General features: G+C 32.7%; 1 protein-coding gene across 1 annotated transcript in view; it reads right to left on the bottom strand.

Moving 5' to 3' along the window:
* The window catches only part of FSTL5 (follistatin like 5), a 427,469-nt gene that overhangs the window by 39,989 nt on the left and 371,368 nt on the right, over nucleotides 1-16,112 (bottom strand). The window contains exons 11-12 of the mRNA XM_019630458.1: nucleotides 7,765-7,872; nucleotides 3,577-3,701 (exon numbers count right to left, since the gene is read on the bottom strand). Of these exons, the coding sequence (XP_019486003.1) occupies nucleotides 3,577-3,701; nucleotides 7,765-7,872 (233 nt within the window). The remainder of the gene's footprint in view (nucleotides 1-3,576; nucleotides 3,702-7,764; nucleotides 7,873-16,112) is intronic.

Raw genomic sequence — 16,112 nt, 5'->3', positions numbered from 1 at the left:
AAAGAATGGTTTCATGTTGGTCTGAAGGTTTTCTGCATTATCTCCTGGACAAGCACTTATATTCAAGAAAGGGGAAGGCAAGGACACAAATTAGGGCCAATATCCAGACCTCAACAGTTTAAAAACCATTTTAATATAGGTCAAATGTATTGTGGCATTGTGCATCTGGTTCATCCCCAGCCTAGGGCTTAGGTAATCCAATTTACATGGAGAAGGAACATACAGGTAAAACCAAAGAGGATAGTTTTACTAATATCTATAGAATAAGATAGGAATCCTTACATATAGCTTAGGCTGTGGCTCAGGGAATTGGAGGAATTCATTTGAGGAGCTGAATGAGTGGATAGTACCAGGCAGGCCCTCATTCTCAGATATTTTTTAAATGGAAATTAGTTTGTTGAAATTTAAATTTTTGAGGCCATTCTAAAAGGACCCAAATTAGGCTCTCCAGGATTTTTTAAGTGCTGAGAAATTCAAACTGTCTTAAACAGTGAACAACTTCCCAAATTTTGTGAAGATTAAGTTTTTTTCAAACTACCAGTTTATCTTTTAATATAGGTTTATAAAGTAATTTTGGTTCTGTTACATTCCTCAAGTATTGATTTATTTTACAGACTAGATTCAATCAGCCTGAGAATTATAGATACAGAAAAAAAAAAAAGAGAGAGAGAGAAAAAAAATTAGAAGAAATCAAACAGGGAAAAATAGAGACTTATAGTAAAATTGTAACTAATATCAGGGGACCCAAATAGATATATGAGCAGTGTGGACAACAACTATTATGGGTTACTTAATATTCAATATTATTTTATTCCAATCCTCAGAAAGAAATGAAGTAAACTAGCTAAAGTCATAATGACCAATGACGAATAGTGTTGCTGGGACATTCAGGCTAACATCTGTCTGACAGAAGATGTAAGTCCTTATTACTGCTATTCCCTGCTTCCACACAATTCATGGGTTCCTGATGCAGTGCTTGCTGTATGTCGGCTATTGTGTTAGATGTTGAGAAATGTAGTACGATATATAAGAAATACAGCTCTTCTCTCAGTCCTATATAGCCTGGTTTAGGAAATAGTAGAGCACTTTCTTCCTTCTTTATTTCCATTCCTATGAGAAACATGAATTAAGTGACTACAGGTTTTTAAGACACTGAGGATATAAAATCCTGACACTTGTCCAGGAGCTCTTCAGACATTGGAGATAAATTATTTGAAACGAGGGTACAGCAATCTGAGAGAAAGGCAGATTGATGGAAAGAGGGGTTGGAGGAAGAAAACTAATATTAATTAAACACATATTATGTGTTAGGCCTTCTGTCTGGACTACAAATATATACAAAGCCTAGAAGTCAGAAAACAGTCTCAAATTCTGAAAAACAATTTCATAAAAAGATTAGTGTCAGCAACACATATTTAAACACAAGCAAAATGTGGTTAGAAAAATATGGTACATGAAATTGGTAGAAGGAAAGATCATACCTATCCCTCAGAATTTTCTAATGTGGAATCAATCCTCATTATGTTGAAAATACTTTACATGTATAACAGTTTATTTTTGTAAGTGCATGCTAATTTTTATACTTACTCTTCATGTTAGTAATAGGAGTAATTACTTTGAAGTGCAATAGGAAATTTGATGATCAATCATGTTCATTAAATGGGATCTATATGCATGCAGGTAGGATTACTAAAATTTAATTTAGTGTTCTTACAAGTATTGGCAAAACAATCATGCATTTCACTATGCATGCCTAAAAGAAATAAAGGCAGTTAAAAATATACTCAAGCATGCTTTTCAGTGTTTTGCATAATATATAGAAATAGAAATAACAAATAAAATATCGCCTTATATGTGTTCACATGATGTGGAAGTTCTAATTATTATTAGCTCCAACTCCATCTACTTAATAATCATTTTGACCCTAAAGAGATACGTTTTGAAAGTATCTCAATTACACATACAGACACAGAATTATACAAAGCACTTATTGTCCTGCCCTTGGTAGCTATTTTACATAATGGATTTACTTGTTGTAGGAGAAAAGAAATACCCAAAACTATACAATGTTCACCCTATTGGTGTCATAACGATGAGAATTTTGCCCTAAGTAATTGTACTAATAGTGTATTTTTTATAAAAGCAAAATTGGTAACAGTATATTAAATACAGTAATAGGGAATAAGAGAATGGAATAAATAAAAGCAAGTGTTACATATTAAATTATTGATTAGTAATAATTTATAAAAAAATATGAAAACATCAAAGGAACATTATTAATCATAATAGTTAATCCTGATTAAATAAAATGTTATCTTCATTAAATAAGTAAAAAAACATATTTTTAGGTAAATCTCAAATAGTACCATTTCCAGATCATACTCTCTTTTCTGCAGTCTCTGAACTATTATAGTGCTTGCAGTCAGATTTAAAAATTATTACTTTGATGCAAATTATATACTTTGTAATATGCTGCATTTTTATTAAATTCTACCTATTTTCCACAAAACAAAAACATGTAATAATTGTGAGAAGACATTATGTTTTTTAATCACTTTATGGCTGAATACATAATAAGCATTCTAAAAATAATGCTGAATTGCTTGAGAAATGTATAAAACTTTTTGAAAACAAACACTTGGCTGCACAAAAATCAGTTTATAGTATGTAATGTCTTTGTGAGACACAATTCTGATTTATCAATCCTCTTTTTATTTTTGCTAGTCGAATTCTGCACTCTTTCAGAATTCTTACAACTCCAACTTTAGATGAGATAATTTTCAATTTCAACAACGGAAACAGACATACAAAAGTATCAAATCATGGCTCACATGACATCTGGAGAAGTTCTCCTCATCAGAATTCACTTGAGAATCAGAACAAAATATTAGTTTGGTTCAGACTCTCTAACATTGTTAAGCCACACTTACACATTTTTTTGAAATAAATTACCGAGATACATAATACTAGAAACTGTGATATATCCGAAGTCTCTCCCTTTTAAGCATTTAAAATGCTTCTGTGAAGCTGGAGTGATGTCATTAAAAGGTATTACCTTTTCACCTCTTGTAAATATACAGATAAAACACGCCAACATGTTTTCTCAAACAAAGGCCTCAAACACTTTATTTCAACTTATTATACTTACTAATACAGTTTTATATTAATTTCTAAGTGGGTGAAAATGATAGAAGAAAGTTATTGCAATATATTGAATAGAGCTCTGTGAGAGTGGCTCTTTCATGATGCCAAGTTCAAGTGTTAGCATTTTGCAAAAGCCTAATAAGAAGATCCTTATAAGTACTGGCAAAAATATTAACTGTAACATTGACTACAAATAGACAACTGTATCTTCATAAATTCACTGCTGTATTAGGCTTAAGAAATATATCACAGGAAATTCACTGCTACTGTTGATAAATAAAAATTCTTCAGGCAGATGAGAAACACCTAAATCATGTGCCCTTCTGTGTGTATTATTTGTATTAATTGAAATTTTGTATGATTTCCCATGGGTTTCTATTCAAAATTAGAGAGAAATCTAAAAGCTGATTGATCGCTCATTTTAGCACTTACCTCATGTGGGTGATGAGGAGTGTTGTAGTGGGAATGAAAAAGTCATCCACTCGGTCAAACTGCTTTCCCACCGGCTGGGTGTGGATCGTGTGGTGTGGCACGTTCCCACTGGCCAGGGTTATTACCTACACAGAACACACCATGTTTAGCTCTTGGTAATGCAATCCCTGACTAGTATCATTTTATTTAGGGATGAAATAAATTTCTGGCAGTTATTGGCACACTCTTTCTTGCCATCCTCAAAATTAGTATATTAATAAGCAAACTGAGATTCTATCATTGCTTATTTTCAATGTAGAAACTTTTGTTTCTATAAAGGAACAAAAAATACAAAAATATTTCTTTTGAATAATTTCTGCTTCATACACATATAAATATACATATAAACAACTTCTGTATTACAAAAACTTTAAGTTTGCTATAATGGGAAAAAATAAAAGAAAGCATACCTATGTAAGTGAGATATTAGCTTTCTTTTTTTCTTTTTCTTTTTTTTAGACAGATTTATTGCAGTATAATTGATATACAAAAAAAAAACTGCCCCTCCTATGGAACAGAGTGGGAAACAGCACTGAAAACTTCAAAATAAATCTTATAAAATATATTAGATTTCAGATAGCCTAGAATTGATAAAATATTTAAAAATGTATTCCCCTTATAAATTGAAAATGACAGATTTAAGTAAGATTTTTTTTGGTTTTTAAAAATTTTTTTTTTTTTATATCCGAATTTTAATGAGTTTCTTTGAGCCAAACTGCTGAAGACAATGCCGGGAAGCAAAATCTTAACAGATTAAAACAATGACCCCCAGATTTAAGTAAGTTTAAATCAGAGGTTTCTTTTTTCCAACTATTCATCAGTAATTGGCTTTTAAAACTTTTATAGTCCATTAAAGAAAAGATAACTGCATTTAAACTCTTTTATTCCTTATATCACATTATGCCCAAAATTCTAGCAGTTCTTTCAGATTTTTCATACCACCGTGTTGTTTTTTTCTATTGTCAGTGCTACACAGCAATTGTTCTGTTAGCTTTTCAAAGCACTTTCTTATCCCTGCTATTTAGTTTTTATCTTATTAATTTTTTTAATCATCTTTAATTTTTATTTACAAATGGAATACCATTGCCACACTAATATAATTTATTGTCCTTGACCAAATTTAGGATATGTTAAAATCCCCTTGTTACAGATGTGTAGGGAATATACTCCAGATTCAGTATTAAGAATTAAATGTGTCTCCACCTTTTAAAACCTCTGTATATATGACCCCTAAATTAAAGTTACTAAACTACTGACTAAGTCAAATAGACTTTCCTCCTTCCAAACAATATCTTCCTTTGTTTTTTATGACAGAAGTGAATAGCATTTTAATTTTAATATTTTTTTCTGAAAGGTTCATTTTTTTCTTCATTCAAATGAATATATTTTCATTGAGTTCCATTGAAAATTGCCATGTTCAGTGAAAATAGACTAATTGTATGAAATCAGGATAGGCTCAGTTACGTTACAGTTAAAAAAAAACACACACAAAAAAACAAGAAACACACCTTAAAGTCTTTCTTAGTGGCTTAGAAAATAAAGACTTCCTTTCACATGTGTTACTTGGCCTGAGGAATTTGGCAGGGTATCTACTATTTTCCCTCAATTTCAGTGTTCTGTCTTCCCCACTGAAGGGGCAGCCAACTGCCTTCAATGTTGCCATTCAAAACAGATCTCAGTTGCCAGAGCTAATCATATGGCTCCACTTAACTAAAAGGAGCTTGGCATTTGCCCAGAGGAAGAGAAAACCAAAGGATGTGGTAAAAACCTTAAAGACACTATACCTACTTTATTAATGAATATCAGTGAGAAAGTCAGCACTGGATTTTAGCCACTCATAGTAATGTCTAAAAGACTTTAATAAAGAGTAATAGGGAAGGAACTATCCAGATTTTCTTCTCTTTGGATTCTATACACTCTCAAAACACATGTACATGTATTTGAATTTAATAATGATACGTAAGCTGACAGTACAATAATGTTTCCTGGGAGCATTCTATGTGGCAATATGTGTTCTAAGTAGATTGCAGGCCATCACAAAATTTAATATTCAAACAACGCTATCATGTACATATTGCATCTCCACGTCACTGATGCAAAAATATGTCATGACACCGAAGGTATATTAACTGTGCATCTTGTTTGTGCTTGGCATAATCCTAGGTTGTAAAAAACACAATGTCATTTCCCTAGGTCCACTCTGTCTAGACTGTGTTCCCTGATGGTCTGGATCCTTTTCACTGCTGGAATTGAGCAGGAAGTGATGGATTGCCAGGTTCAGGACTGAGCGGACTAATTGCAAGGACACACATATTGATCTATGATGCACCTTAATCAATATGCCCGATCTTTCAACAACCGTGTCTCATTCCTAATTGCATCCTGCCATTGGTCTCTCTACATGTGATGCCTTCCACAAACCCAGAGCCACAACCTCCCACTGTCACCGCATCTGGCTGGGGCCTACTTCCTGATGAATAGCAAAATATAAGGACGTTTTCACAAGTTATTTCCTGGAGATATTTTCTTCTGTAAATGTTGTGCATTTGAAAAGATATTACATACACATTGTAAAACTGACAAGATGACAGACTCATGATTTTTAAAACAACATTTCTTAAATTTTCATCAGGCATGTTGTCTTTCCAAAGGAAAAAAGAATAACTATGATAAATCTTTGAGAATTCATGTGAGAACACTATTTGGAAAAAATCACTGTCTTACATTCCTAAAATTACAGTTCCTGGCTTTTTATTAACTCATTGTAAATATACAGAAAATGATATATTTTGCTGTCATAATTGGCAAAGATGTATAGATTTAATTATAATCAAAATGAAAACACAAAGGAGTATAAGTAAGGCTCTCAGGTCCTTGATAAAATGCTTTTGTACCTTCAGGGGTCAGTGGGCTCCATTATAAGATATACTGCACTAGGACAAAAACGTTACTTCCAAGCCTTCACAACCTGGCATCAATCTCTTTCTGGTTTAATCTTACAACATTATGGTACAAAGATACTCTAGCAAAAATGAGAGCAGGTCTATGTTTTTCGTTTGGAGAATTCAATTTCTCCAAAGGAAAATCTGTTTTCTTTTTTAAACAAATCTTAAATCCCATTTTCTTTGGGAATGTTTCCTAATAGTCCTGTTAGAAGACAATTATCCATGAATATTTTGATATTTCTGCAGAGTCAGGTCTTTCTGAGTAAAGGACACTGGCCAAATGAACCATCATCCTGATTGTGACTTTAAAAGATTTCATGTCAATAGACTTGTCCTTTGTAAGTTAAATATTGCAATACTGAAAATATTTCAAAAACAGTAAAAGTTTTGGTAGTGAGAATTGATTGAAAATAACATTGCATTCAACAGATTTATTGAAAACTGGCCAGAGGTTAATGATTTAGGACTTTGTAAGGTGAGACATATTCAAGGCAATGCTGTAATCACAAGGCAGTTTGAAAAGTAGATAAAACATGTTTCCAGGGCCAAATGCTCCTTCCCATTCCCTGTGTTTCCTCTTAAACTTATAATTCCAAAAATCAAAAGTCTGTGCAAAAGAATCATTGTCAAATAGTATACTGTATATTTTTTTCTGTATATATCAAGTTCTCATATTAACAACTTTAAGACATAAGCAAGTTCCACAAAAATGACACTGCATATTTCCCAATTAGAAATCAGTCTGTGCTCAGATAACAAAATGTTATCTGTTTAGAGAAAAATGGAGATCTGCTTTATGACTTTGTCTAACTCTTCTGGTCTCTATCTCACAATCCCCACCCTCCAGACCCATTTTGAAAGAGAAATGGAAATAATAAAATTTTTATGAAAATTGGAGGGAGGCAGGAGACTACTGAAAGGCACATTTTGACTTTATTTTTTTCTACAAGCATTGGCTTTGTAATCGGGGCTTATTCTTTTAGTATATTAAGAACAACCCTTGTTAAATATGACCTACAATAGTTTCCAATCCAAAATGCACTGAGTATCACCTCATTTTTTCCTTTTCCTGAGCAGATCTAGATATTATTAAAGTACAGTCTTCAGGTATAAGAATATCATTGTTAAGTGGTTATAAATATTTAATGAGATATATAAAGATTTAAAGACCATTATTTTTTCAGATACACTGAAATGTACTTACCTGTAGGGTTGGAGAAGTCTTTTCCATGGTACCCCAGCTTAGCACCCAGACCTGATCATGTGATTTGTCGTAGTGCAATTTAACCGGGACCGGGTCTGTGCTTACTGCCTGTGACAAACGGGAGTTGAAAACATTTTTTTCAGACTGAAAAATTAGTTTAAAACGACACCAGAAATTACGGAACAACCCAAGAATTTAGATGTCAGATTTAAAAAAATATATGTTTCCAATTATCTAATTTTCTAAACTCTCATTTGATTAATTTGGAAATATGAGACTCAAACACGTCTTTGCATCATTTTATAAAGTCTTATGTTCAGTCATTACCTATGCAAATTGTGTGTCATGAAGAAGCTATTTAGAAACTCATGGTGTAAGTGATTAACATGTGCATTTTAATCAATTGTTGAATTCAGGTGAGAACTATATTTATACTATTAGGTTTTTCCCTCCCAATGCTGGTTATGGGATTTCACCGCCTATAATACTAAGACGCCAATGATTTGATAGGTGGTTGTAACTCTAGTAACCGATTACCTAATTTAGTTTCCTTAATGAGAGATCTAAAACCACAAAAAGGAGAATAAGCAAATTTTTTGTACCATACACGTATGGTAAATGTGTTTTTCTGCTAATATTTATAACATTTAGCATTTATTTAAAATAAAACTCCCATAAAACAAATTGCTTTCAGGCAGTTATTTCACTCACCTTAATTTAAGCTATTTATTTCCCAAGCTAACACCTCTTTAAAGTAATTTCCTGTAGTAGTTGCATATATAAATTTTATAACATAAAACAAATTGTATTCAATAAAACAGCCTTTATTCAATATTCAACGCCTTTCTTCTCAGTGGGTTTAGTTACGGGTAAGCTACAGTTGTGGTTGAGCATATGGAGATTCATATTTTAACTAATATATTGGCAATTTAGTCTTACAAAAGACTTCTTTTCTAAAGCCTTGCCCTGCATATTCTATCTATTTAAAATACTCAGTATTCTTGGATTACTGAAGTAATTATTATCTGAAAAAAACTATTTGCACATTACTGCATCAGTGTCCACATCCCTTTCCTTCCTGGCTAACAGAGCCATGATATTGTTTTGGTATCAAACAAGCAGTGATGTTCTCAGGGAAGCTAGCCCACTTGGCTATCACTTGGCAAGCACCAGTGACTATTCCATTCCCCTTTGACAAGTACTAAGTTTCCCAGCCTCTCTAGAGGTTAAGGGTGGTTACATGGCATATGCTAGTTGATACATGGTAAAGACTAATATGATGAATGATCTCTGAGAAAGATTTTGCATTTCATTCATCCCTCCTAGTTGATAGTTTCATTCCTGACCATGATGTGTGAATATGTTCCCCTCCTATTTATGCTTCATGTATAAAAAACGTCCTTTCATTTGATCGTTTGTTTTCTCTTTTGGAGTATGGAAAATCATGGGACTCAAATATATCCAGTATCATTATACAAGCAATGCAATTCTAGGGGAGAAACATTGAGAGGCTTTATGCACCATGTTCATAAGCATGTATTCTGAAGCTGACTTCAAATCTTAGCATCTTTACTTATATTAAAATAGTAATAATAATAATATTAATAATAATGAACACCTTGAAGAGTTACTAAGCTTTTCTGTGGCTCAGTTTCCTCTATAAATAAAACTAAGACAATGATAACACCTACTTCAAAGGGTTGTTGTGAATAATAGTTGAGGCAGTAAATATAAAGTGCTTAGGGTAAGCCTGGTAAATATTAAGCACTGCAGAAACACTACTACTGCTGGTAGAAAAACTAATTTTCATGACAATTAGTGCCACAGTGTTTCAAAGTTAGAGATGCAACACCCTTATTTATCAAGTGATGAAACTCAGACTTAGAAGAGAAAGTAAATGAACACAGTTTTTGTCCTTGAAGAATTTATAGGCTGGAGGTTAAAAGGACTTAAAATAACTTGATTCATGTCATAAAATAAAAATAAGGACCAAACGCCATGACATCTCAGAGGAAAAAGCACAATCCAGGATAAGGGGTAAAGGGGGGGAGGTGATCCTGTAGTTGAGCCTTAAAGTATTAATATTTTTATAAATGGGAAGACAGACACTTTTTTAAAGTTAGCATGAGAATATGTTCCAGGAGGTTTCAGAGGGCAGTCCATGATTAATTACCTTCAAACAGAGTAAGATATATGTATTTAAAACAGGAAAATATCAATTTTCAAAATAACTTCAGAATTAAAAAGAAAATGTTCAATGATCTCCAAAATCTTTGAAACTTTTGTGTTTCAGCATTTCAAAGGTTTGGTATTTAATTCAGTTTATTTTGGTGTTCGGTTATAAAAGCCCACCAGAACTGAAAATTGAGGAAAAGTAGTACGACATACTCGTGTTTTATTTGGAAAATATTTAACTCTCAGGAAAAAATATGTTTACAAGTTTTCAAGTGTGTAGATATACCACATTTTACAGAGGGAATGTTCACATGGTTTTCAGCAACAACATCATATCACAATGAGGGAAATATTTCTAAATAAACTTCTTTAGGATTATTTTCCCATAAACCAATTTTCAGCCAAAAAACAGATATTTTCCTACTTAAATCATCAACTTTGAAAGGGGTAAACTACATGCGATGGATTTTACAAAATGTCTGTGAGTATACACTGGAAATTACTTTAAATGATCAGTAAATTTAGACCATTAGCTTTTATAAAAGAGAAAGACACTATTTTTGACATTCTTAAAATTTTTCTTGCCACAGTTAAACCTGTAAGCCTCTGTGTTATAAAATAGTTAAAATGTTTCTCCATATCTTACGAAAAGAATTGCAAAAATCTTATCCGTGACTGCCTTCTTCCTCTCATACCCGAGGAAACACGATTGCATCCGCCTTCTCGATGTTGACCTCTTTGCAGCACCTCCCCTGCTACCACCGTGAACAGAGCCTCTATCCTCTCTAACCTCATCACATGGTTTCTAACTTCTAATTTATACTCATCAACTTTCTCAACAGATTTGTTAGAGTGGTTTCTTTGTTGTTAGCGTTAGACAGAGCATGACACTAACGTGCTCAAAACACTGCAGAGTCTTCTCATTTCCCTCAGAGTGAAAGCTCACAGTCCTTATAATGACAACCACGCCCCACCTGACCTGTCACTCTGCAGGCAGCTTTCTCCCACCACCTCACCTTCTTTCCCCTTCCCGTTTCCAATCCAGATGCTCTCGGCCTTCTTGCTATTCATCCAAGGAGCTACACTTCTGCCTTTTGGATGGCTTTTCCCTGGAACTGTCCTTCGCTAGATCATGTTATATAACCATGTCTGCTTCCTCAACACTTACTTTGCTCATAACCCGCCTCAGCGAGCCCTCTGACCGCCCTGTTGATGGCTGTAACCAGCCTTCCCTTTGTGCACTGCCCTTCATCCTTAGCTTTCCCCATCCCTTAAGGCGGTGCTCTGCCATTTTACCTTTTCCAATAGCACTTACCACCTTATACGTTACACAGTTTACATTGTTAGCATTCTTAATTTTTCATTGTCTGTCTCCATCCAATTGATTCTAGACCCCCAGCAGGCAAGCTTTTTTGTGTGGGTTTAGGTCAATGATATAACCTGTGCCCTTAGAACAGAACTGAGAAAAGCAAATTGCAAAATTGAACACCATGTCAAAACTTATTGTTATCAAGATCATCATTATCATTTTATATAACAAAAACATTATATTCTGCACCAGGCTTATTATGAACAATATTTTATTCTAAATCTTTTACAAATACAAATTATTTTTATTTAGTCTTCACAACAATCGTTTTTGTTGAGGTACACACTGTTGTTAACCCCTTTGCATAGATAAAAGTGAACAAAAGACTAAGGTTACTAATGTGGATCCCCCCCTATTGTTAAACTCCCATTTTCTTATGATACCTTCATGCCCAATAACATACAGATGAAAGCAGGTCTCCAAAATCGGCCCATATATTAAAGATTTATAAAATATAATATGATTCCTTTTTTGACTATAAGAACTATGAATGACATCCTAGCATTGCCCTCCCACAACTAGTCATCTTTCAACTTTCTTATGTTGTATACACTCCACTTTGAAGATCATTGTTTTATATATATATATATTTATATATGGTTTCTGCAGCTCCCAAACATTTACTAGGAAAAATGATATGTTAGTAGACAATATTCAAGAATATGTGATTAGAAAAAAAAACATTGTATATAGCTCATCTTTCACCTCATAACTAACACCGAATGCTCATTTATTACTTAGTATAAATTTGCATTTTACTACCAGTATTATTTTGCTAGAAAAATAGTTCTCAAGCTTTGCATTGAGAACACTATGGAAATGAGACCTATTTATAGTAGGTGATTTGAATCCCCTACAAAATAGAACAAAGAAGATCAGTTTTGACCTATAGAATAATTTTGTAAGACTTTGTTTAAATAAAAGACTCTGATATTATATGTTGGAAATTTCTCTCCCATGACATAAAAACTACTATTTTATACACACAGTAGCTTTTGTGTGGCCTGGTGATATTCAGATAATTAAGCCACAATCCTTCTTTCAAAGATTTGTTGATTTATTAACCATTTTCAAATATATTTCAAATAGCTTAATATTTTGTTATTGTAATTAATTAATAATAGTGATCTACATATTTAGGCCCTAGATTTCATATTTCTTAATTTCCCATGTAACTACTATTTTCAAAGCATTACAATATTTTGATGAATTGATTTCTTCTCATACTCCATAAAAATGTTTAAAATATACTCTATAATGTAATAATAATATTTTATTGGTTGTAGCTTTATAAAAATATTGATATTTTTTCTTTATTTTTTTAAAACATTGTTTAAGGATACAACTTATTTAAACTATGAGGCTTTTGTTTGTTTTTCCTTTGTTGATTTGATCTGTAAACCTTAACTCCCTCAAACTCCCAACACACCTAGTGGTATACAAATTCATCAGTATTTCTTGAGGAAGTGTAGCAAGTACAAAAAAATTTAAATGCATGCTACACTGGTCATGGATCAGTTACATCAACATCTATCAAGATGGTTTATATCGTAAGGGTAAAATACTGATAAGAGTAAAAAAGCTACACAGAACTTGGGTTTAGTTTTGACCTGAAGGAACAGTGAAGCACAGCTTGTTTATCAGTCTGACAAGGAGAGTACCAGCTGGCTAATTAAGTGAACCTAATTTAAACTAATGATGTAGATTCTCAAGATAATGTGCTAATGGCTGGAGGAGACTGCTGATGACACTTAAGAATACTCCTGAGTGTTGCAATAAGCCACTTCTGCATCCAAGCAGAGCCTGATTTTGCTGCACAGAAGACAAAATGAGGTCAGTTGTCTTCTAGTTAATCTTTTATAGAGCAAAACATCACCTGTATGCCATTGTTACAAAAATTTTAATAGTAGGAAGTGCAATAACCATTTGATGTGTAAAGCAACACCAAGGTTATAGATTCCATTTAAAAATTGTGACCTTTTTCTTTTAAAGGTGCAGATAGAAATGATATCGATATATCCACTGAAAACAAATATAGTCCAGGAATAATTTATCATGAAGCTTGTAAAATCTTATGTTGCCAAGAAAGTTTTTGTTATTTTAATAGTAAAACATAACAATGGTGTTCACAGTTTTTAAAAATGTTTAGTCCTAAAATGCATATTTAATTCAAATCTACACAAGTCAATACATGCAAAAGAGAATCAGATATAAAATTGCTTAGATAATGTCACTATAAAAGACTAAGGGATCTACTTAAATTGGACTGGAAAAGAAAACTGGAAAGATTAAATTTAAATAAATGTAGTGTTATTATCTTATTTCATCTTTTTTGATTTCTCAAGAATAAGACTTTTTGATTTTGGACTTCACTGTTCCATTTCTATATCCACACCATAGAAAAATCAGTATTTTCTAACATGTTTGGGAAGTGATTAACCAAGTTTTGATTATAATCAATATTCTTAGTTACCTCTATAATATACAAAGATTACAGATAAACAAATAGCGGTACAGCACACAGTCAGGAAGTATAACTTCATTTGGATACAAAAGTGGCTGACTTTAAACCTCAGTTGAGAACAGTGGTCACATTGAGAAAGAAGGACACTTTATTTTTTACAAAATTAACTTTATGCTTTGAAGCTGACTTCAAGAGTGTGCTCTGCCTTTGGATATACATAAGACCTTAAATCACAAATGGAGTTTGTTGGTTTTTTTTCATCTGAGCCATCCTGCCACCTGTTGGCAACATTTTTATTCTTATATTTTCTTAATAGAGTAAACTTATGAGTTTTGTTTCAATTTAAATTGGAGATAAAGTAAATACATGATTTTGTGTATCTGATGAAATGAAAAAATATGATATGGTTTCAGAATTATTTACCTACCATATAATATCAGAATATTTTTATTCCCACTTAGTCCTTTAATAGTATTACTTCACTTCCTTTTGGCATCCAAAATCACTATTGAGAAAATTGTTGCTGTTCTTATAGTATTCCATCTGCCATTTTTAGATCTTCCTTTTGTCTTGATGTTTGTTTGTGTCATGTTAATATATTTAGGTATTAACTTTTTTTTTCCATTTGAGTTTCATTGTTCTTTCTAAATCTGAAAGTTTACTATATTTTATTTTACAAATTGTATAATAAAGTGTAATATGCTATACAATTTGTAAAACTTTAAAGCTCTCCAAACTGATTACATTCATTTACATTTGCAAATAAAAATGGCAGATGTTATATCTTTACACTGAGAGATGCTACAAAATGTGCTAATCTACACAGGTTCTTCCTTATACAAGACACACTGCATTGTATTTAGAGTTTTGACACATGAAGCTTTCTCCTGAAGGCACAGATAGGTGCAGGGCATTATTACCAAAGAGGGTCAAGGTTTTAGTTTGGAGAACCACATGTTAACGACAGGTGCACTTAGTGCTGTCATATCTTCATATTCTTTATAAGTGCATCAGGCTCAAGGTCAACACACTCAAAGGGTTATATTTGGCAGGGACACATGATGATCTTGGCACCGAGGAGTCCAGTTTCTTCTCTCAGATGATATTCTGCACCACGGTGTGAACTGGAGAACTGTTCCAACGCCCAACTACCCTTGGACAGTCCCTTTTACAGCGATAGCATATATATAGATAGATAGATAGATAGATAGATAGATAGATAGATAGATAGATAGATGTAATATGTATAATACAATAGCATATACATATATATATAAAAGCATGATATACATATACCATATTTCCCCATGTATAAGACACTCCCATGTATAAGATGCACCTTAATTTTGGGGCCCAAAATTTGAAAAAAATGTATTACACAAAGTTATTAAACTTAAGTTTTATTCATCCTAAAATTAGCACAACTCCTCATCACTTGCAGGAAATGCAAGTAAAACCACCTACAACCACTGTATAAGACACACCCAGTTTTTGACCTCAAATTTTTCAAAAACGGGTGCGTCGATAGGAAGCTCTTACTCATTATACTCATTTTGTTCTAAATATTAACTTTCCCTTTTTCTTGCTATGTTCTCTCTCTGGAATATCCTTCTGAAATTTATTCTTTGTAGTGCTAATAGAAAAATTAAGTCTGATATATTTGAATATATTTGGTTCTCATGATTAGTTTTAGATGTTCTATAAAATCACCATAAATACTGAATTTCTGAATACTAAACCATTTAGGGGAAATATACAGTTAGGTTCCTATGAGCTTCTAGTCACAATATTTTTATCAACTGATGAATACATAACCTTGTTTCCTGTGAATTTCTGTTCAAAGATACTTTATTTAATACCTATTGTTTGATAATTAACACTGAATTTATGTCCAAAGAGCACTGCAACTCATCCTTGAATAAAGTTTTACCATTAGGCATATCATGACTTTCTTGCACAAGCATTTCAACACTATGCTTGGGGGCCATTTTAAATAGCAAAGTTGCCAGCAAAAGCAAAAAGATGCAAAAAATGTGGCACTAAATAGACCATGAAAAGAACACTTGTTTACAGTATGAAAGCTGAAACAAGAAAGGAAAGCATCTCCTCAGCTGGGAACACGCATGTTAAGCAACAAATTTTTCACCATTCTGTGAATGACCACAAAAGCACCATGAGTATTGATTTTGTGGTTCTAAATAAATTTAAGAGAATAGGTGAATTTTTCAAACACAGAACCAGCAAACAATGAGAATGAACTCTAATTGATTTCTCTACAGCAATAAAGAATTACACTAATAGCAGGTACATGCAAACACAATAATCTCACAATTACAATAT

This window comes from Hipposideros armiger, unplaced genomic scaffold (assembly GCF_001890085.2).
Source record: "Hipposideros armiger isolate ML-2016 unplaced genomic scaffold, ASM189008v1 scaffold_916, whole genome shotgun sequence".
Taxonomy (NCBI): domain Eukaryota; kingdom Metazoa; phylum Chordata; class Mammalia; order Chiroptera; family Hipposideridae; genus Hipposideros; species Hipposideros armiger.
The sequence above is the reverse complement of the archived record's forward strand: the minus strand, read 5'-3'. Positions and strand labels throughout refer to the sequence as shown.